At 32.0% G+C, this 22034-nt stretch overlaps 5 protein-coding genes across 5 annotated transcripts; all 5 read right to left on the minus strand.

The window, feature by feature from the left end:
• Positions 1-2828: 2828 nt before the first annotated feature.
• Positions 2829-6690, minus strand: LOC125600814 (MADS-box transcription factor PHERES 1-like). Its single transcript, XM_048773407.1, has one exon. It carries the CDS (start codon positions 5897-5899, stop codon positions 4643-4645), a length of 1257 nt encoding a protein of 418 aa, XP_048629364.1. The 5' UTR covers positions 5900-6690; the 3' UTR covers positions 2829-4642.
• Positions 6691-7981: 1291 nt separating this feature from the next.
• On the minus strand, positions 7982-10857 carry LOC106382674 (myrosinase). Its single transcript, NM_001315867.1, has 12 exons — positions 10674-10857; positions 10523-10583; positions 10362-10423; positions 10188-10263; positions 9930-10095; positions 9563-9824; positions 9361-9476; positions 9057-9277; positions 8921-8955; positions 8684-8798; positions 8458-8560; positions 7982-8371 (listed from the first exon to the last, which is right to left on the minus strand). Exons 1-12 carry the CDS (start codon positions 10848-10850, stop codon positions 8119-8121), a joined length of 1647 nt encoding a protein of 548 aa, NP_001302796.1. The 5' UTR covers positions 10851-10857; the 3' UTR covers positions 7982-8118.
• A 2198-nt stretch (positions 10858-13055) lies between these two features.
• Positions 13056-13734, minus strand: LOC125600817 (S-protein homolog 13-like). Its single transcript, XM_048773410.1, has one exon. The coding sequence runs from the start codon at positions 13589-13591 to the stop codon at positions 13118-13120; it is 474 nt and encodes a 157-aa protein (XP_048629367.1). The 5' UTR covers positions 13592-13734; the 3' UTR covers positions 13056-13117.
• A 2570-nt stretch (positions 13735-16304) lies between these two features.
• On the minus strand, positions 16305-17284 carry LOC125600815. Its single transcript, XM_048773408.1, has one exon. The coding sequence runs from the start codon at positions 16876-16878 to the stop codon at positions 16333-16335; it is 546 nt and encodes a 181-aa protein (XP_048629365.1). The 5' UTR covers positions 16879-17284; the 3' UTR covers positions 16305-16332.
• Positions 17285-18089: 805 nt separating this feature from the next.
• LOC125600816 lies at positions 18090-21734 on the minus strand. The gene has a single exon (XM_048773409.1). It carries the CDS (start codon positions 19183-19185, stop codon positions 18655-18657), a length of 531 nt encoding a protein of 176 aa, XP_048629366.1. The 5' UTR covers positions 19186-21734; the 3' UTR covers positions 18090-18654.
• Positions 21735-22034: the final 300 nt, after the last annotated feature.

The following is a 22034-nucleotide window of genomic DNA, read 5'->3' on the forward strand; positions in this document are numbered from 1 at the left end:
AAAAATTAAAAGAAGTTATTTTTTTACAATATTATATTTAAAAAAAAGATAATTCTTATATATACAAATATATCTTAAAATCACTTCTTAGAAAATATCCTTATACAAATATATTGCTCCATTAATATTTACTTAGATATTATTTTTATCTTAAATTTTAACTTTCAAAATAGTAAAATATTATTTCAAGATAACAACACAATATATAAGAATTATCATATATTTTTAAGAAAATATAATATTGCAAAAATCATGTCTCTTAATTTTTTTTACTTTTACAATAGTAAACTATTATTTTAAGATAACAACACAATATATAAGAATCATCATAATTTTTTAAAAATATATAAGATTTTTAATATAATTTTTTTATTATTATATAATAGAATATATATAAAAATTCATTAAGGATAACATAAACTTTAGCCACTCTGTTTTTTAACGTGAGAGCTCCGTTGCTATAAAATTATTTCAAAATAATAGTATAGATTGAAATTAGCGTTGACTTCTAAAGACTAGGCATAAATTTCAAATTTTTGATTAGTTAAGGTATGTTTTGGCATGCAATAAGAGTTGGGGTATGTATTTTTTTATCAACTCATAGTTCAGGCATGAATTTTAAATTTTTGATTAGTGTAGGTATGTTTCGACTTGCAGTAAAAGTTGAGGTATGTATTCTCTCAGCAACCCCTAGTTCGGGCATGAATAGGCCGTTTTCCCCTACATTAAGCTACGAGTTACGGACAGTGGCGAAGGCAGGTTATAGGGTGTAGGGGCATGTGCACCCTCAATTATATTAAAATTTAAAATTTTGTATGTAAAGCATAAGAAACAGTCGTCATATTTAAAACGTGAGCAGCCTTCTAGGTATAATCCAAATAGACAAACACTGTAAAAAACTTTTTTACCACAGTGTTATTTGTTTCTCGCTTGTTAGAAAAAAAACTGTCTCCAGATATCCCCTCAGTCGGTTGCTCTCCTAGATTTCTCCTTCAAGATTCGCGGATCTATGGAGAAAAGATGATTTGAGGCTCTCGTTCGGGTCTTCTCCTCGGTATGATTCTCTCAACACCAAAGCATGGCTGCTCTTCTAGTCATCTGATTTCAGAGCTTTCGGCTCTCTTGTTCTTCAACGGTCCAAAAGAGGTCGAATGATGCTGCGCCCTGCCTTTTCCTTGCTTTGAAGCCGAATTTGTTTGAGTGGTCGGCTTGTGTTAAGGAACCAAAGTTGAGTGCCATAAACCTCTGGCTTGCTTCTGCCACCGTCACTCCACGCTTTAACTGTTGGTTTCTTTTCATCTGATAGGGTTTTGAGGGAACCGTCACGTTACTTTTGGAGTTGTTCCGCGTCTGGAGTAGACCTCACCTTATGTTATCCGGACCAGGACTTAGTCAAACCTGCTTTGCCTTGATTCCTTTCGAAGTCGCCTTCTGGATAAGCTTTGGTTCCTATCCGGCTGATTTACTCTAATGTGTGATGATCTTGCTGCAGATACCCGCAAGAAACCATTTTGTGGAAACCATTTTTCATCCAATCAAAATTTTGGTTTTTGATTTTGTTTTTGTAAAAACTATTTGAGTTGCCAATCAAGATTTTCAATACATAGATTCCCTAAAATTTAGGGAAACTAGTTTTTGAAAAGTTTAACCAATTTATGAAGAAAAACCAAAAACCAACTTTTGGGAGCTTTTATGAAGAAAAACGAATTTTGATTTTATTTTGTAGAAACTACTATATTTTAATTAATAAATAATATTTTCATAAAAATAAAATTATCATAAAATATTTTATATATTAGATATTATTTAAACAATAATGTGAAATATTTTAATTTGTGTTTCATATCTGTAAATCAATTTATATATTTTATAAATAATATTATTTAATTTTAAAACTTAGCTATTAGTTTCTATAAACAAACAATTGAATTATTTTAATAATTATTAGTCACATTAAAAATAACAAATATTATAAAAACATAATATGTTTTATTAATACAATATATTGTATAATCCTGAAATATAAAAATTGCCATTCAACTTTAAGAAAATATAAATAATTTATATAAGAAAATTTATTTTTGTATAATTTATAATATTTATATAAGAGAAACTATTTATTCAAGTTTTTAAAATTAAAATATTTTATATAAGAAAATTTTCTAAGTAGTTTCAAAATTTAATTTTTTTAATTTTGTGTAATTTATATATATTTTATGATTTATATTTTATATAATATATAATATATTTTCATAAAAATATAATAATTAAAATATCTTATTGTATTTTATTTTAAAATAATAATCACAATATTTTGATAAGTTTTAATTGTAAAATCTAAATACTTATGGCTATTTTGTTGTATTATTTTAAAGTAATCTATTAACTAATTTTTGAAAATAAAAAAAATACTGCAAAACCAAGAACCAAAATCAAAATCTAAAAACCAAAAACTAAAAACCAAAAGCTGAAAACCAAAAACCAAAATCTAAAAACCAAAAACTAAAATCTAAAAACCAAAAACTAAAACTAAAAACTACTGAAACAATCATCACCTAAGTTTCAAAATCCTGGATGGTTTTTAGATTTTAGATTTTAGTTTTTGGTTTTTGGCTTTTGGTTCTTAGTTTTTTGGATTTTGATTTTTTTAGTTTTTGGATTTTGGTTTTTTGAAGAAACACGAATGGCAGATTTTAGTTTTTGATTATTTTTTAATTTAAGAAAATATTTTATTTTAATTTTGATTTTACTGTTGTTTTAGTTTTCACATTAGTTTGGATGATGATTTTCAGTTTTAATTTTAATATATTTTATTTATTACTTTTTTGAAGTTGAAATAAAAAATAATAACAAAAATCAAAATTTAATTAAAACAAAAAGTAGCTTCTGAATTTTATTTTTTTCTTTAGAGTTTTTGTTTTCCTAAAATTTGATTACTGATTTATTTTTGTTTTCTATTATTTTTAAATTTTTTAACTTATAACTAAAATATTTTCCCTTACGAAACATACAATTACTAAGAGAATATATCACATCTTTAAACAAAATAATACTAATAGATTATTAACAAAACATGCAAATTTTACATAAAGTAAACTTAAATAATTAATTTAGTTTTCATGACAAATTTAAAATATTTTTCTGAATATAAATTATTTTTTATTATATATGTTAAAAATATTATGTTTACTAAAAATTATTTGCTTATAGTAGTTTCCATTTTTTTTTATGAAACAAATATTTTTTGAACTTCTTTTAGTTACATGTACGAGAACTTTGTTCTTGTATATAAATTTCATTTTTTTAAATGCTGATTAAGAAAATGAAATTATTTTATAAAAAAGTTAAAAGATGAAAATCTAACGTGATGTTTGTTGTAGAAACTTGGAAAAGGTGGTTTTAGCTTTTCTTAAGAAAATAACAATTTGTTTCAAAAACCAGTTTCCCTAAATTATAGGGAATCCATTTCTCCAAAAATTTGATTGGCTAAAAAGTGGTTTTTTTTAAAACAAAAACTAAAAACTACCGCAGAATCTGCAAACAATCATTGGTTTTCTGAAATCATGTTCTAGCTAAAGGCTTCAACAGTTCTTTAGGTGATGATTAAACATTCTTAGTCTTTGAAAGTCTTTTTAATTTCTTTGGGTGGGGGGGCTTTCTAAGACCTTTGCTTTGATTACCTATCCTAGATGCATTAGAATTTGATCTCTCAAACTATATTTATATTTCATTGTATCATTATCTTGAGAACTACTTATTGCAATAGAAATGATAGGTTTTATTACTTGTAGTGCGTATGGTGAGTTTAAAATGGTCTATTACGTTAGAGAAGCTTTTCAAAATTTGTATAAATGCTATACAGACCATTTCAATAGTGTTTTGACCCACAGATTCACAGACCCTCCCCACCAACTCAATGATACGACCACTTTTCACCTAGTCCCACGATTCATAAAAATGTTTCTATCGATTCTATCCTTGATAAGGCTTTGGTTAGGAACAGTGAAGACATGGTTGTTCATGAGTTGTCTTGTAATGTGAATATCTTTCTGCTCAGTGAGAGAAATACTAAGGAATCACTGAAGACTTTTTTTCAATTGATATGAGCATGCATCTTTTTTTTCTTAGTGAGAGAAAATTAACAAATTATTGAAGACTTGTATATTTTTCTGTAATATATATCTGCTTCTGCTTAGCGAGAAAAACATTAAATAATTATTGGAGATTTTTTTTTCAATGGATATCATCAGTTATCTTGATAATCTGAGTGATTATTTATTGCATGACATGTGGCTTTGGGAAGATAATGGTGTATCTTAAATAAGCATTCTACATCGACATGCAATTACATGTCACCTAACTCTATATTTATGGTTTATGGCCACATTTCTTGATTACTGGTTTGTCTGATAATATTTTTTTGCGAAATGCTCGTTGCATTCTTCCTCTATGGCCTTAAGGAAAAAATACTCTTTATGATTTGATATAAAAAACAAAAATTTTTATTCAAAACGATAAAATATTCAAGGACAATATGGTACAAATACAATATTGCCTGATAATAATAATAGCATAACTGATTTAAAGGCGAAAACCTTTAATCATTACAATATAAAAATTCAGAAATGCAAACGCAAAAACTTCAGTCCAAACCAAACCTCGTTGGCCAACCATTGTTGATTCTATGACCAGAAAGATCGGTGGCGGCGGCGGTGGTGGTGGTGGTGGTGGTGGTGGTGGAAGGCATCTGACTGGTGACTAGTAGTTGGTGATAGCCATTATTGTTGTCACCCATGGAAGCAACTCTTGCAGGCTCTTCAACATCACTCATCTGCTGAGGTTGTCCCATCAAAAGACTCATGAACGATTGGTTTGAATTTGGATACTGATTCGAACTCTGTCCCTGATCATGATTCAAACCTGTGTACTTATCCTGGCTCGAACCATAGAACATAGGCTGAGTCTGGTCATCAAAGTTAGCAGGACCTTGGTATTGAAACGGTTCTTGATGATTCATATCCATACCCTGACTCGAACCATAAAACATAGGCTGAGTCTGATCATAAAAGTTAGTAGGAGTTTGATATTGAAATGGTTCTTGATGATGAACATGATCATTAAAACCTCCAAGAGCCTGCTCATTCACACTCATATCCATACCATCATATTGACGCATATGATCATAAGCTTCAGTAGGGTTACTTACCAAACCCTCAGTTTCGACAACAAAAGGGTTCGCATCACCAACAACAGGACCAGATGCATCTGTAGCAGCGACATTAGGAGGAACTGGCTCACCATTCGCCTCGAGGAACTCAATCCTGTGACTGATATTTTTGACATAATCACCAATGAAAAGATTCAGGTCTCTCATAAAACTTGGATCACCATACTGATCCGGCATCAGCGTCTTCCCCTTGAGAAGATCGAACATAACCTCTGTAAGCTCAATCTCCCTATTCTCTGTGTGTAGCCTCATCACCCTATCTTGTCCTTTCTGGATCCTCTCCTCCAGATGCCTCTCCTGGTCGTACATCCTCTTGCACCGTTCCTCCGGCAGAACACCCATAAACGCTGAGTGCACTGCTTCAGCGCCTTCCTTTGACGGCCAAAACTCCGGCGGCTCCGTACTGTCGCAGCTGTTGATAACCGCACAAACTTTGACACCGTAGAGAGTCGACAGCTCGTTGGCTTTTTTGAGTAAACCTTTCTTCCTCTTCCTGAAAGTTTGGTTCATTGCAGCGCTATTAGTCATGGGCTCTATTTTTATCCTTCCCTTTGGCATTATTTTGTGTTGGTGAATGATAGAGATATGTTGGCACTTGATAATGCTCTTGTTTATATAGTGTAATGAGGCTGGTATTACGTATGCAGATCTTATCACTTTCTTTTGGATCATTAATGCTAAATTGCAGTAAATATAATTATAATAGTTACACAAAGAATATATATACTCATTAACAGTTGTCGGGAAATCATTGGATGAGGCAGATAATAATCATGTAATTTTAGATATTATTTGTATAACTCAAGATATGTTTCCCAAGTTGAAGCAATTAAACCAACCAATAAAAAACAGTAAACTTCAATGCAAATTTAGAAGAAAATGTTGCCAGCTAATGCTGCGTAGATAGTAGGACTAAAATTACAGAGATATATCCAAAGGAAAATTCATACAATTCTAATAATACTACTAAACATGCTTATTTTCTGAATTAAAGAAAAAAAACTTATTATATTATTTAAACCAAAATTATAAATTTGAGACTCACTAAATTATTATAGCTTGTGTAATCCTCCCTCTATTTTTTTTTAAAAGTCGTTTTAGAGAAAAAATTTATGTTCCAAATTAAATGACGTTTTCGGTTTTCTATGTAAAATTTATTAACACTTAATGTTATATGACCAGTGATAATATACCTTCTATTTTTTTATTGGTTGATTTGTGGTTATGTAAATAATTAATGATGTTTTTGTTTAGAAAATATAAAAAATTAATGATTTTTTAATCTATGTGGACAATTCAAAAACGACTTATATTAAAAAACGGAAGGAGTACAAGATAAATCGAATCTTTATAAGAAACCAGAAATGGCTAACCACGTCTTTAATTTTGGTTTGGAAAATCCGCAAAAAGTCTTAAAGAATATAGGAAACCGGAAATGACATGTTCTTTCAGAAACTTCTGATACTTCAATTCTTGATATTATTTTTCCATCATTCAAGAGCAGAATATGTTGGGACGGATGGCGGCTTCATGCGTGCATTCTGTTGTGATGGGAGCTCTGTTCTCCAATGTTGAAATACAAAGAAATAAAAACAAAGGATTGGGGTTTAGCTTCTTCTGGGTTTATTAATTATATAAGTAACAAAATTCCTTCGCTACTCACGATGGAGTGTATTTTGATTTTATTGGATGAAAGGTAGTTTGTTCAAAAAAAAAAGTAACAAAATCAAATAAAATTATATGAATGATAAAAGATCATATGTAAGATCTCATAAAGTTTTAGTTGAGGATTATAGAACTTTGGTTTAGAAACTTTGAGTTTGTATTAGGTTTGGTTGTTATTTATTATGTTGAAGATACCTTTTATTATATAAGTTGCACTTATTAAACTAATTAGTGAATTTAGGCTAATCCGTCCGTTAATATTTTTTAACACTAGACTAGTTTGAGATTTCTGAGTGTTTTATGTTTTAAATTTTGTTATTTTCCCTCTTTCCTCGTCATCTTCACTTGTCATAATGTAGCTGTAGACAAATAATATTTTTATTCATTTAATAACTGATCATCTTTTTATTGAGATTGTTTATTTAGTACATTGTAGATAGAAGAACCTCCTTATCTATGGGGTAAGTAGGAAGAGTGAGAGATATAGAGATGATCTTGATGGTGGAAAGTGTTTCATGCATCAGCGAGCCTCTTCTTCTGACTCTGGGAAGAGAGGCTTGAGCGGAGGAAATCTTGTTTCGCAGAATTCTTGACAGTCCCGTTAATGAATCTCTGGTACCATTTGCCAGATTCTTTGAGGTTTCAGTCGTCGAGATCTTAATATGAGAATGGGGAAGCATTCATAAAACATAAAGTACTGAGGTTTACCTTCTTTTGGTTTTCTTGATTATATAAGAACCAAAATAAAATAAAATCATTTGAATGATAGGAAAATCATATGTAAAATACTATTAAGTTTCAGTTGAGGATGATAGAACTTTGGTGTAGCTAGATTTGAGTTTGTATAAGGTTTGGTCATTGTTTATTATGTTGAAAATCTATTCTAGTATATAAAGTTGAACTTATTAAGTTAATTTAAGCTGATCGGTTTGATGTTTATATATTTATTACACAAAACTAGTTTGCGGTTTGGGGTAATTATTTATTTATTTTCTATGTGTGTCTAAGTGACGTTTTTGGTTTAAATTGTGTTATTTCACTCTCTCTCTCGATCATCTTGACAAAATGTTGTTGTAGACAATTTTTTTATTCATTAGTAACTGATCATCTTTTTATTGAGAATATTTATTTAGTACATTATTGTAGGTAGAAGAAGCTCCTTATCTTTGGAGCAACTAGAAAGAGTGAGAGACATGGAGATGATCTTGACCGGGGGGAAAAGTGTTTCATGCATCAGCGAACCTCTTCTTCTGACTCTGGGAAGAGAGGCTTGAGCGGAGGAAATCTTGTTTCACAGCGTTCTTGACGGTCCCGTTGATGAATCTCTGGTACCATTTGCCAGATTCTTTGAGGTTTCTATCGTCAAGATCTTCCCAATTAACGTAACTGAGTCCAAATCTGACGGTGAAACCTTTACAGAATTCATAATTATCTCCAAGAGCCCATGCAAAGTATCCTCTCACGTTGACACCCTTCTCCCTGAAAACAAGAAGAATCATATATATAAATGTTACCAAGAAAGAAGTAACATCTGTAGAAAATCATTTATAGTAGCATCCACTCACTTGATCACCTTGCGGAGAAAACATAGATGGCTGCATAGATAATCGATTCGCTTGTAGTCGGCAATAGCTTGCTCACGGTTTTCTGAACTGGGGGTACTAAATCCTAATTAAACCGACATAACATGAAAAAGTACACAATATTTGAAAGTCAGTTTCTTGGATTTATTTCGAAATACACAAATTATAGTAGATGTTATAGATGAAAATATATGCATGTAGAACTCACCATTTTCGGTGACATAGATTAAAGGGTCGCCGTATTTGGTTTTGAAGTAGTCCATAACGTAATAAATGCCTTTTGGGTAGTAATAGCTGTTGCCGTTTACTTTGTCTTCAACAAACTGAGAAACGGGAGTTAAGCGTATACATATCAATCAAGAAAACCTAATTAGTGGTGCTTATATTGAAAATTGAAAAAATAAAATGAATTAGAAATCATAGGGGTGGATCATTCATATTATACCAGTGGACCAAGAAATTCACCACGTGAATTATCATCTGTAACCACAAGAATGAAATAACTGATGGTCACTCACAAAAAGGAGATAAAACATTTATATATATCAAAAGGTTGTAACTAAGTGGTAATAGAAAAGTACATGTGAGCTTTACGCCAGCGTCCATCATGGCAGTGTGTGTCTCTGAAGGATATGGGTTAGGTTTTGGCTGGGCGTATTGGGTGACGTAATAGTTTAGACCAAGAAAATCATATGAACCAGCAACGAGTTCTGCTTCTTCCTCGGTGAAGTTGGGAAGCCTACTACCCACAATCTGCCTCATGATGTCTGGGTATCTACCCTTTGTTAGCGGCTCCATGTACCTGATCCATGTATATCTTTTCATTATACATATATACAATTTATACTGATACATTTTTGGTAATATAAATATATATATATATACCATCCATGGAAGAATTGGTTCATCCTCTCAGCTGCTTCTATGGAGGCAGGATCAGACTCATCAAATGGAAGAAACCATCTTGTAATCATTACAGGTCCAATCTTCCCTTTTTGGAACTGTTGGTCACGTGATATTTGACTAAGTTAGAATCAGATATCTTAGATTACATTACACCATCTTTACACATATTGAGACAACTCACCTTGTATTTGGTCCTGTAAAGATCGACGACCGTGGCATGAGCAAGAAGCTGGTTATGTGCAACGATGTAGGGTTCTGTTGAAGAATTTCCACCGTAACACCTGTGCTTGGTATCAACCATAGGAGAACATCGACCTGGTGCATCTGTTCCGATAGCATAGCCTCTTGTAGGCACTGTGTATAGCTGGTTGATCGTGATCCAGTGCTTTACCTTTCCACCAAATTCTTTGAAACATAGATCCGCGTAGTCTTTGAAATCTTGTCTGTGCATATTAATATAGAATCATTTCATTAATGCATGTAACTAAACCAAATCTTTTTCTTCTTTTATTAATAATATAAGAAGCATGGCACAAATATAAACATACATGATCTGGCGGTCTAAGAAACCTTCATACTCATCTTGGAGTGTTTGAGGAAGGTCCCAGTGAAAGAGGGTAACGAAAGGCGTTATATTCTTTTCGAGGAGTGCATCTATGAGTTTGTGGTAGTAATCAAGACCTCCTTGGTTCACTCCCCTACTCACCTTTCCTTCTGCTCATGTATATATATGTCGTACATTAATTAGTACTTTTTCAAATAAATGATCCCATTAAAATTCAAACGAATCGATAACATGCACATACTTGGAATGATTCTTGACCACGCAAAGGAGAACCTGTAGCCAGTAGCATTGAGTTCGCCCATCACGTCTACATCTTTCTGCATTTTACATATTAATTTTAATCTCATGTCAATCCACACTGTAGTTTTATACATATATAGTTCAGTCATGAGTATCAATGTACTGAGAAATTAACCTGCCATCTCGTATATGACTCACAAGTAGTGTCTCCATTCTTCAAGTCTGACCCAGCTTTCTCTGATATTAATTACAAATACATTAATATGACTATATGAGTATATGTAACCAACATTCGTCTCACATATAAATATAGATGTCGCTGTGCAAATGACATACCTGGGTATCGGTGACTGAAGCCATCCCAAACGTTAACACCACGACCTCTCCCTCCTTCAATCTGAAATGAATAGAAACAACCATGCAAAGTTGCATTTTAGTGTTTTAAATTTTATTTCAAAATTATGGTGTGACAACATTTGCTACATGCCTGGTAAGCAGAAGATGCAACACCGAAGATGAAATCTTTTCCGAAGTTCTTACTGCTTAAAATATCAGTGTTACTACATGTGAATGGGTTGTTCTCTTCGCAAGTAATTTCTTCATCAGCTTTGCAACTCGCAGCAGCTAATAGAAAAACTAAAGCGAGTCCATGAAGAAGCTTCATGTTTAATCTGTTGATGTATGTGTTGTGTTGTGTGGAACCTTGTGCCCATTAGGGTTTATATAGCCTTTCCAAAAGAAGAGTGACACCACTATTTTTTTGTCTTAGTATCTTGATATTTTGGGGAGGTGCAGGTGGGATCATGAGTCCCGTGGGTTCACTTAATTACTTTAGCTCAGTGTTCACCGATTTTTGTAATATTTGTGATATGATTGTTATGTTCCCACTTTATAGTCTTTCATTATCTATTGCAAATATTATTCTTTTGTTAGATAGCACATATATATATTTGTGTTCCTTAACCGGAACACGAATTGACACATCTTCAAATTCATCCGTCAACAGTCATGCAATGATGCAATGCAGCATGTAAGATTTGCGCAAAACTAGAACGACACGCAACGTCAAGATTCGTTACTGGAAACGTATATCGAAATATTATCAAGTGTTGAATCTAGATTAACACTGGTGCAAAGCCACACTTATCACGAGCCTTACCGCTCACAAGATCACATCATATCTTATTGGTTTTGATCGGTCTATTTCTGCTTTATCACATGAGACCGGTGCCTCCGAAAGACTAAAGAAAACGAAAACCAACCCATTTTTTTGCCTTTTTTGTATCGTTTTAAATGTTTGGAAGGGTGGAACGGATACGGATCCGACTTCCAGCTGATAGATAAGATTGACCTATAGTTTGTTCCATAGTTTTTTACTCTATAAAGTTAGAATACATACATTTTGTTATAAATACCATATTACATATATTTAGTTTCTATAGATAACATCATTACTGTTTACGTGCCATCAAGTTTTTGAAATAAATTATTTACGTAGCACATATATACATTAACTTGTATTTAATATTGCTTTAGGTAAATTTTACGTGCTCTTGCATGAATATAACTATTTATGAACTAAATATATTATAATAAGTAATTAATATTTTACTTTTAATTTTAAATTTAGGGAGGATTATTAGGAGATGAATTTGTATAGATTTTGTGAATTTTGAGAGTTAATAGATTTTAAAAAGTTAAGTGGATTGTGAAAATTTATATACATTGACTTATGAAATTTGATCATAACTTTTTTACATTGATATAGATTTTCATGAATTTGTATTACCTCTTTTCTATAATTTCTTTTGTAAAATAAATATAATCTATTTATTTTCTAAATCATATAGCATGATTATTTATTTTTTGCTTTCAAATTAAAAAAGAAAATAATACCGATACATACAAAATTGAACAATTTTCTTAAATATCCATTTTAAAAGATTTTGTCACAAAAGAGCATTAAAAAAATGACCAAAAAAAAATTCATTAAAAAGGTAAAAGATTATTTTACCCCTTGTTGTATAGATGTATAAGTAATAAAAAAATAAAAAGTTGTTTTTATATAATTTCGAATTATATGTTTTCAAATTCAAACATTTTTATAATTTTTATATTTTTTCAAATTTTTTTTTGAAATTCGAAAATGTTTTTTGAAACTATTTAAAAAAAATATTTAAAAATTATTAAGATTTGTAAATGTAATGTAAAACTATAATATTTTCAATATATGATATTTTTAAAAATAATTATTCAAAAATGTAAAAGTATATATAAAAATGTAATGAATTATAGTTTTGAACATATAATTTGGATTTAAGGGGCAACATATATTTGGTAAGAATAATTATTTTGTTTTCTAGTTTTTTTATCACAAGAATTTTGAAAATCACATAAATACATATGATATTTTGAAAGTTGTGTCTTATGAGTAAAAATGAATATAATTCATCTCCCAATAACATTAGATTTAGTTAGAATTAGAGAATCAATAATAACTAAACTTTTTGAATAACAAGAGATTTGTAGATTTTGAAAATTCTTAAACCAATAACAATGAATTCTATTAAGATTTTTGAAATCCAAGAACCAATAACAATGGATTCTTAAAAATTTTAAAGTTGATGAGAATTCACTTACCAGTAACCCTTTAGTTATTCCGGTCTGACATTTTATAAGTTTTAAATTATATACCCTATGCTCAAATAAAATTATAAATCCTTGTTTTATATATAGATTTGTATAATGTACTACAACAATTGAAATTGTCGCTTAACCGTCCGAGTCTAACACAAAGGTGTAAGAAAACGAATAAGAAATATTGATTGACTCAATCTAACATGTAGTGTAGTGGTTAATAGTCATGGTTTGGCTACGTTATCACGTAGATTAACCCCTATAATGAATGTTACTGATAAAAAATTGAAGTTATCACCATTTCCAAACCCATTTGCTTTTGAGGACATCTACGAATTCCTTACGGCTACCCTCGTCCCTTACGACCCTTCTTTGATAGAACCCATCTCTCTTCGATACCCAAATGCACTCATCGCGTCCATCTCCACACTCTCTCCGAAACCCGCTCTGGACAGAGAACACTGTCACAACGTCTTGGCTCGTAGTTCCAAACCCGCTACGAAACTGGCACCTGAACTCAGTTTTCTGGAACGGCCACATGTTCATTGTCGTGAACTTCCACACCCGTGACTTCATTGGCTTTATCACGTCCCACCCGAGGTCGTTCTCGTTCGACCAGCACCGCACGGACAGCCTCGATTTCCTGACACCAGACACCCCTGAGATTTCGTTCTTTAGCTCTAGACGACCAGCCTTGGTTGGTGATGGTAACAATGTTGCGACCACAATAGCCGCCATGAAGAACCACCAGGTTTGGTTTCTCCCCATTTGTACTAAACGATCGTTATGTTTTCTTGAATGTGTGTTTCGTTGAGTCTTGGGGCTCACGTAACAAATAGGGTCAGGTGAATGTCCATTATATGGCAACTAGACCGTGTTACTGTTGCCGCTTCCATAGTTAGAAGTACTAGAAGCTATTTTCATCTATCTTTGTAGATAAAAACAGAGAGCAAACCCTAAAGGTTATAAATAAAGTGTGTTGTTTTGAGAAGCTTTGCCCACAGTCATCTTCATTCTCTTTGAGATTTTTATGACCTAGGGTGAAAAGTTTAGAGCGTTATGTTTAAATGAATGATATATCATTACTGCATAGCATAAGTTTGTAAAGTTTCAACTTTGACATTTCAATAAAATTTCACTGCATTAAATTTATTATTATTTGGATATGTTGTTCAATTCCACATCAGACGCGCAATGGCTTGTCTTAAATTCTTTAATGGGCTACTAATTGAGGTTCTTTGATGGTTATCATGCAGAATTAGAGATATCAAACAGGTTTACCCATACCGTTCCGTCCCGTACCGCGGCGGGTTAGTCGTCGAGCGGATCACAGCGGGTTTGTCCCGCGCGGACTGTGGTCTTCAAAATGCCGGCCTGTACCGCAAAATATATAGGTCTTCGCGGGCCATCCCGCGGGACGTCTCCTTATCAAACCACATGCTACAGTTTCTTTCATGAATGTTCATATAGAAGAGTTGTGTAATAGATCTGAAGAGAGATCATTAAGCTTCACTAAAGCCTTATCAAAATCAATGCTACAAAGCTCCGTTTGTGCTTGCGTTTTTGAGTTAAAAGTCTTCTTTTTTGTTATAATCATAAGCTTTTGTTAAGTTTGAATCTGATTGAATTATTGTCTTTGTAATGATTTGACTTACGTGTTATATGTCTTCATCAAACCAACTCTCTTTTTAATTTTTTGGATTGCAAAAAAATTCGTGAATCACTTTGCCAAATTATACAAGTGACGTGATATGCAACTAACTTTTTTCCTAAACAACACCATTGTAACCAAATTTAATTTAAGAAAAACACCACTTTACAGTACTAAAAACAAAACCAATCAATTTAAACAAGGTATATCATATTGTAATAAAGCAATTCATAGTTGTGTGTAATAAAAAGAGAAAACCAAATCAAAACACCACCAGAACTCGCTGGAGCTAGAGTCGTCATAGCCAGAACTCGAATCATCATCACTGGAGCTCGAATCATCATCGCCGGAACTCCTCATGTTTTATGGGGGAAAAGTCACAAGAATCACTTTATTTTCACTATCTTTCTGGTTTTTAGATAAAATAAGACATGAAGAAAAAAATGTGGGTCCATGTAAAAGGCCCAGTCCCGCAAAAAGCCCATCCCGCAAAAGGTCCAGTCCCGCAAAGACCCGTTCCACGAGGCCTGTAAATTTGCGGACCTAGAAAACCTCGTCCCAATACCGTCACGCGACAGTCTTTTACGGGATAGGCCCGCAGTCCAGATCCATAATTGCCATCGTGATGCAGAATCTACATCCATAGAGATTAACGTTCTTTCTCATTTCAAATTTTAAATTACACACTGCTTGGTTTAATTAACACGACTAACAAACATACGGAGACAAAAATCACGACACTGTACAAACTTCATACTGATCAACAACATCAAATTTTTTTTTTTGATAAAAATGTAAAGATATTATTATCAATTTTCAAAATTTTTGACAGAAATACAAGGGTAACAAGAAGCAGAACAAAGAAAATTAAATCTAAACACCAACTCGAACTAGGCTAACACAAGGACACACACAACAGGCAAACCCGCAAGCCGGAAGCCTCAACTAATCCGCACAACCTCTTGCCGCAAAAGAAAGAACCACAGTTATAACGAGAGTCAGAACCCGGTAATTTCGGCCTTCCCGATGATTCACTCTTAAAGATTGGTTCGACCAAGAACAGCTCGAGGAAGACATCTTGAGCATCTGCCTGCACAACCAGACAGGTACGCTAGAGGCCATGTACGCCCGCATCAACAAGATCGAGCATTTATTGGACGCAAAGCTCAGACAGAGCCACGCGACAAAGACCTGCACAAAATAGGGTGAGAAGAAGCTGCACCTCTCTCCTTAGCACTCCAGACCACCACAAACGAGCCGGATGAACACATCCATTAGAAACAACATCAAATTGTTTATTAGCTCCAAACTTTCTGGAGGGTTTTTTAGCAAAAAAAAAAAAAAAAAAAAAAAAAACGTTCTGGAGGGTAATTACAAATGATGGTTCATCTATTGAAGGAATTTATTTTATCCTTCATTTAAGTAAAAAAGGCCTTCGTAAAGTCTAAAAGATAAGCTGGTCTACATAATTTATAAGTAATTTGCGTAATAATTTGTATTTGATAACCCAAAAAAAAAAAGTACCCGCAAGGTAAGTAATAGCAAGCTAACTAATTAGAGGCTGTCAAGTAGATGAAACATTCGCATTGGCTTCCAGATTTTAAAAACTATTATACATATAGGTTACATGGCTTTCAGATTATCTTATTATTTTTATTAAGGTTAATTAAAAGTGTTTATAACTCAATAAATCTTAGAACCGTCCATGATAGAGGGGGCCTCAATAAGCAGAAGAAGAAAGATTTGAAATGCAAACCACATTTAAATAACTCAATCACAGTGTTCATCAAAAGCCTTCTTTTCATTACCAAGCAGTCTAGTACACCTGAAACCCCAATGATACATTTGGCCACCAAAATCATTGTGAACCCCCGCGCCTACGTGGGCTTCCCTGGGCCACACGGTCGCTGCGTCTTGGCCAAGGTTTCCACTTAGCTTCAAGGTATCTCCTCGGTATCAGCCGTGGATACCTCTCCTCAAAATCCCATTCCTTACCATCAAAAATTATCCCTTCAGGTGTAACCTCATGAACTGCACATGCCTTTTTATCATTACACATCTCGGCATCTATCGCGGTCATACGAATATCTACGTCCGCTGTACCGCGCACGGACCTGAAATGGCAGCGGTGAATCTCCTCCTCTAGCTTCTGGCCACCTTCCAAGAGTACATGGAGGGTATGGCCCAATGGTGGCTTCTTGGCTCGTCTCCATCCGTATTCAAGGCCACTGTTTAAAGCTTGACAGAAGTAAACGATCTCTGGACGTTTCAAGCCTTGCATTTCATTACGGATGTTTAGCTCCGTTGTGACGAAATGTGACCTCCCGGCGTAGGAGAATGCGGTGAAGTGCACCACAAGGAACCACGCTAGGGTTTTTATAAACCTATCACTGTTAAACGTCATTTTTTCCCCTTCCTGTGATAATTTGTCTCGTGTTCTTTGCCTTGGGATTTGGTTTGTTCTCGATGCTTAGCTTTTAAAAATGTGTTTCAAAACTGAAATCTGTTGAAAAGACCATATAATTATATTTTGTTAATTGTTATTTCTTATGTGGACAGCTTTGATATGAACAATAAAAACGGCATAAATAATAGTCCATAAGAAAGATGAATAACGGAATCGGTATGTAAAATTTAACCTTTTTAGCTGGAAACTGCGTTCAAGCTGCGAGATTGTTTCATTGGTCATGAAACATCCAAATTACTCTCTACATAATTTTTTGATTAACAGTGTTCTTATATTTGTCTTGATTTTTGGCCATTCAATATTTTTTTAAAAAATACATTTTTCAAACGATTAGTTTGCTTCAATAATTTTAGGCCATTCATTTAAAAGAATTCTTGGCTTTAAGATAGTTAGAACATCATTATTTTGGTTTCATAAGTTGGATAGAGTAAACGTAAATAAAAACTTATATTAAAGTTTAGTTATTGGTTTTAGTATAGCTTTCTAAGTTATTAAGTTACTCTTAAACTAGGTGTTTTGCCCGCACATGCAGGCATAAACTTTTTATGAATACTTATTAGTTTATGTTTTATTAATCTAAAACCAACATAATAAATTATTATTTATGGTTTTAAATAGTTAAATCAAACATCAACATATTTATAAATGTCAAATATTTTTTTATCAAAATATATACTTACTATTGTGTTAATTTTTTTTAAAACACTCATATCTAAGAAATAATTTAGAAAATATCTTTATATAATTTTTTTTGCTTGACTAATATTTAATTATCAATTGTTTTTTATCTTAAATTTTTAACTTTTATAATAAAATATTGTTTTCAGATAGCAACACAATATATATAAGAATAATCTTATTTTTTATAATTCTATTATATTATTTTGTAATCAATTATTTAATGTAACATATAACATATAAACTTTATACTATTAAAATAAAATTCATTTTTAATTATATATAAAATTCAGTAAAGATATTGTTTAAAATTCGTTTTTAATATAACATAGAAATTTAATATTATTAACATTCGTTTTTAATTATATACAAGATTTATTAAATATAATTTTAAATTAATATATTAATGACTCAGCTAATAACAAATAATAAATCAATGATTTAGCTAAAACCTAATAAAAAAATGACAAGTAATCAAAATTACCTAAAATTATGGAGAACATGACAAATAAGCAAAATCACTTCATAAATAATAGTGTAGATTAAATAATATTATTTTTTGTGTATGTATTTTAAGTGATTCAGTTTGACAATACTACTAATTAATAATGATGCTACAAAACCAGCAATAGGATGAAGACTATAGTTTGAGTTCTCTTCTAACGATTTCAATCATCATTAGCCACTATAAAAATATAAAAACTTGTAATAATGAGTTGTTAATGACAATAATATTTGGTGAATCTTAATTCAAGAATTTTTCGAGGACAAGTCTATCCGCAGTGACTTATATTCATCTAAGAAACCATATGCTACATTTCAAAAGTGTTTTTTGTAGATGTTTTGTGCAGTTCGGTATCAAGTACACGATTTTTCAAAACCATATTTGTAGAAATCATACTAAATGCTCTGGATATCGTTTTCAACTTCTGATTTTTTCCTCAAATCTAAATACATTTTTTCATGGGAGAGAACCAAAAAAAAAAGATACATGTATACACACACGTTCCCATAATACATCAAATATCAAACGAATCACTTGTTGATCATCTTGGGCAACTTAGGTTGAGTGTGGCGATGAGGCCAAGGAGTCCAAGGAAAAAGCTCATTAGTATCTTTCATTAAAAGACCTTCACGCCTTATCGCTAGAACACATCTATAACCAGGACATCGACTTCCAAGCGCAGGAGTTATCTCAATATCAAGATTAACATAACCCAAACTAGACCGGAAATGGCACCGGTTAACAACCTTTGCGTTCGGGTTAACACAGTAAAAGAAGAACTTGGCGAAAAACACGTCTCCAGGAAGAGACCTAGTCCAGTGTTTCCGACCAATGCTGCACTGGAACCCTGCTTTTGGTTTCTTGATCCCTTTCAGCTCGTTGATAGCTTCGAAGATCACGTTGGTTCCGTCTTTGAGTTCGAAGTCGGAGCTGTAGTATTCGCTGGGATGAACCGCTTCGTAATCAGCGTAATGGTTTATCAGAGGATTCTCAACGTGGCTGGTGGCTTGTATCACAAGGCACAGACATAATAGGGCTCCAAAAATCAGTTTGTTTCCCATTTCTTCTTTGCTTTTAGGTTTTTTTTTTGTAAACTGTCTTTGTTTTTTGAGGGTTCATCTCATTTTTTCCTTATATACAAAAAGTGATTATTTAGAGACCGTTATATGCTCAGAATAGAAGGATGTTGTTGTAACTTTCTTTATTTATCAATATGTTTGTTGAGTTGGTTGATAATCTACTAATAATAGCAATCCCAATTAATTCCAAAGGTTGTGAGTCCACTTATGTTGAAAGGTTGTGTCTTTTGAAAAAGAAGTGTAAAGGGTTGTGTCTTTTCTAAAAGTTCTATGTTGAAGGTTGTGTCTTTTCCAATTAATTTCTAAGGTTGTGAATCCACTTATGTTGAAAGGTTGTGTCTTTTGAAAAAGTAGTGTAAAGGGTTGTGTCTTTTCTAAAAGTTCTATATTGTAAGGTTGTGTCTTTTCCAATTAATTCCTAAGGTTGTGAACTTCAATTATGTTGAAAGGTTATGTCTTTTGAAAAATATGTGTAGAGAGTTGTGTCTTTTCTAAAAGTTATATGTTGTAAGGTTGTGTCCTTCTAAAAATAGTCTAAAAGTTGTGACTATTCACTAGTATCTTTTAAAAAGTGAGAAGTTGTGAGTATTAGAAGAACGCGACTATTCATATTGAAAGGTTGTGACTATTCAAATAGGCTTTAAAAAAATCTATAAATAGTCTCTCTCATGCATTTTTCAAATCAAATTTTCACTAATCTACTAATAATAAAATGATGAAAAAAATAATGTCAAAGTTGCAACTTTTCATCTAAACAAGGTGTCTTTTAATCTCAAAGTGGGATTGCTTTAAAAAATATTGGTTTTATTTAAGTAATGTGTTAGTTTATATAATAAGTGTTGGTATTTTATAAGAACTCTCCCAAAAATTAAAAAAAATATTATAAATGAGACGGGTTATATTAACGTAAATCAACATATATTTATTACAATATTCAATTTTCTGGATATTCATTTTCAATAAATAAAGCAGGTAGATAAATATACAAAATAACAATTACCAACATATAAATTATAATTGTTTAAAATTATAAACTAATAATTTTAATATTATGTCTTAAATAGGAAAAAAAATTATATATCATGCAAAAAAAATTGCATTTTGTTCAAAAAGTGGTTGAAGATAACTATCATGTGAAAAATGTATGAAAAAACTTAAAAATGATGAAGACATAATTGTATGCAATATGTGTTTTGATAAAAAATTAAAGGAAACATTAAGGTTTATAAAATATATATATATATATATATATATATATATATATTTGAATACTTTGTAAATCATATTTTAATCATCAAAATTAAATTTAATTATTTATATGATTTAATTTTTTTATCAGGCATATAAAATTATAAATTATAGATTATAATATATTCTTTATAAAAATGAGTTCCCATGCGATATCGCACGGGCTCTTTGCCTAGTTAAATATAGTAAATTTCTTAACCATAACTGTTGCTAATCTGGAGTCTTATGTTATGTACATTTCATCAAGTCTCATCCCACAAACTTACAAGCCAACACACATTGTATACGTGACCATTGCTTTGAGGACTTCCTATACGTTGTCAGTATACAACCCATCTACATTTGAAAAAAAAAACTCCATTTAAGACAACAACATAGCAAAGTAGTGAAAAAAAACTAATAAAGACTTAAACTTTGTCCAAAACAGAGCACATATACAATGATTCATACAGAGAAAGCTTACAGCTTCAGCTCCTTGTTTCATCAGAATGAGAGATTCGCTCCCAAGTTTTGACTCACAATGCATTCTAAATCTCTACACAAACACCAAATCCAATGCAAAGGAAGCTGCTTTCGCAATAAATCACATTACATAGCAACTCAAGGGAAAAGCAGAGAGAGAGTGAGAGTGATAGAGCAAGGTGAAGAGAGAGGACTTACCAACGAAGACTGTGAATCGAACAAGAGATATCTCAAGCAGTAGTCAATCGCCGCAAAGAAGAATGAGAAGATCTCCAAAGGAGTAAAACCCTTTGCTGCTCACACTCTCCCTCTAAGGCTTTAGATATTCTTATATTTACCTCCATATTATTAAGATAACATAGAGACCCACATTTAAGGACATTTGGGAAGAAACTTTTTCTGTTACAGTCATTTAGGAATTATAGTCTTTCAAATGAAGTTTGATGAATGATGATGACCACCTCAACAATGGGTATATAGAGAAGTTTCCTAATTAAATTAGGAAAATAAATAGAATTTTTTTGAAAAATAGAAAAGTTAAGGAAAGAAGAGAGATAAGTCTTTCATTTGAAAACTCAAAACAAAGTGAGAGACTCCAAAGAAAATTTCACTTTATCAATTTGCTAAATTTCATTTTGTTTAAAATGTAATTACAAAATTAACTTATACTAATAGTATATTTTTGAGATATCATTGGTAAGAATTGATAACAGTTACTCTCTATCGACTTCTTCATAATGTTGTCAATGTGTTTCATGAGATCTAACCATTTACTTTTAGGATATATTTGATGTTCGTTCTAGATATCATAATCTCAGCAGATCCTTTTAAAATCATATAATGCTAGTGGTATCTCACTAATAACAAACTCATATTGTTTAAATTATACCCTTAAGAACATCCATAGTCTCAACTTTTATTAGTGTAAGATTAAACACACATAGCTGTAATCATATAACAGAACTGGCCTTGTAACGGTACGCCTGTACCATTTAGTAAGAGAAGAGTGTTGTATCGGTTAAAACTATAGTATGTGTGCGGTCTCTTGTTTCTTCCATTATGGATGTTTTATGGGTTCATAACTTCACACTATTACATGTCTCCACTTAAAATCAACCTGA

This window comes from Brassica napus, unplaced genomic scaffold (assembly GCF_020379485.1).
Source record: "Brassica napus cultivar Da-Ae unplaced genomic scaffold, Da-Ae ScsIHWf_2397;HRSCAF=3098, whole genome shotgun sequence".
Taxonomy (NCBI): Eukaryota; Viridiplantae; Streptophyta; class Magnoliopsida; order Brassicales; family Brassicaceae; genus Brassica; species Brassica napus.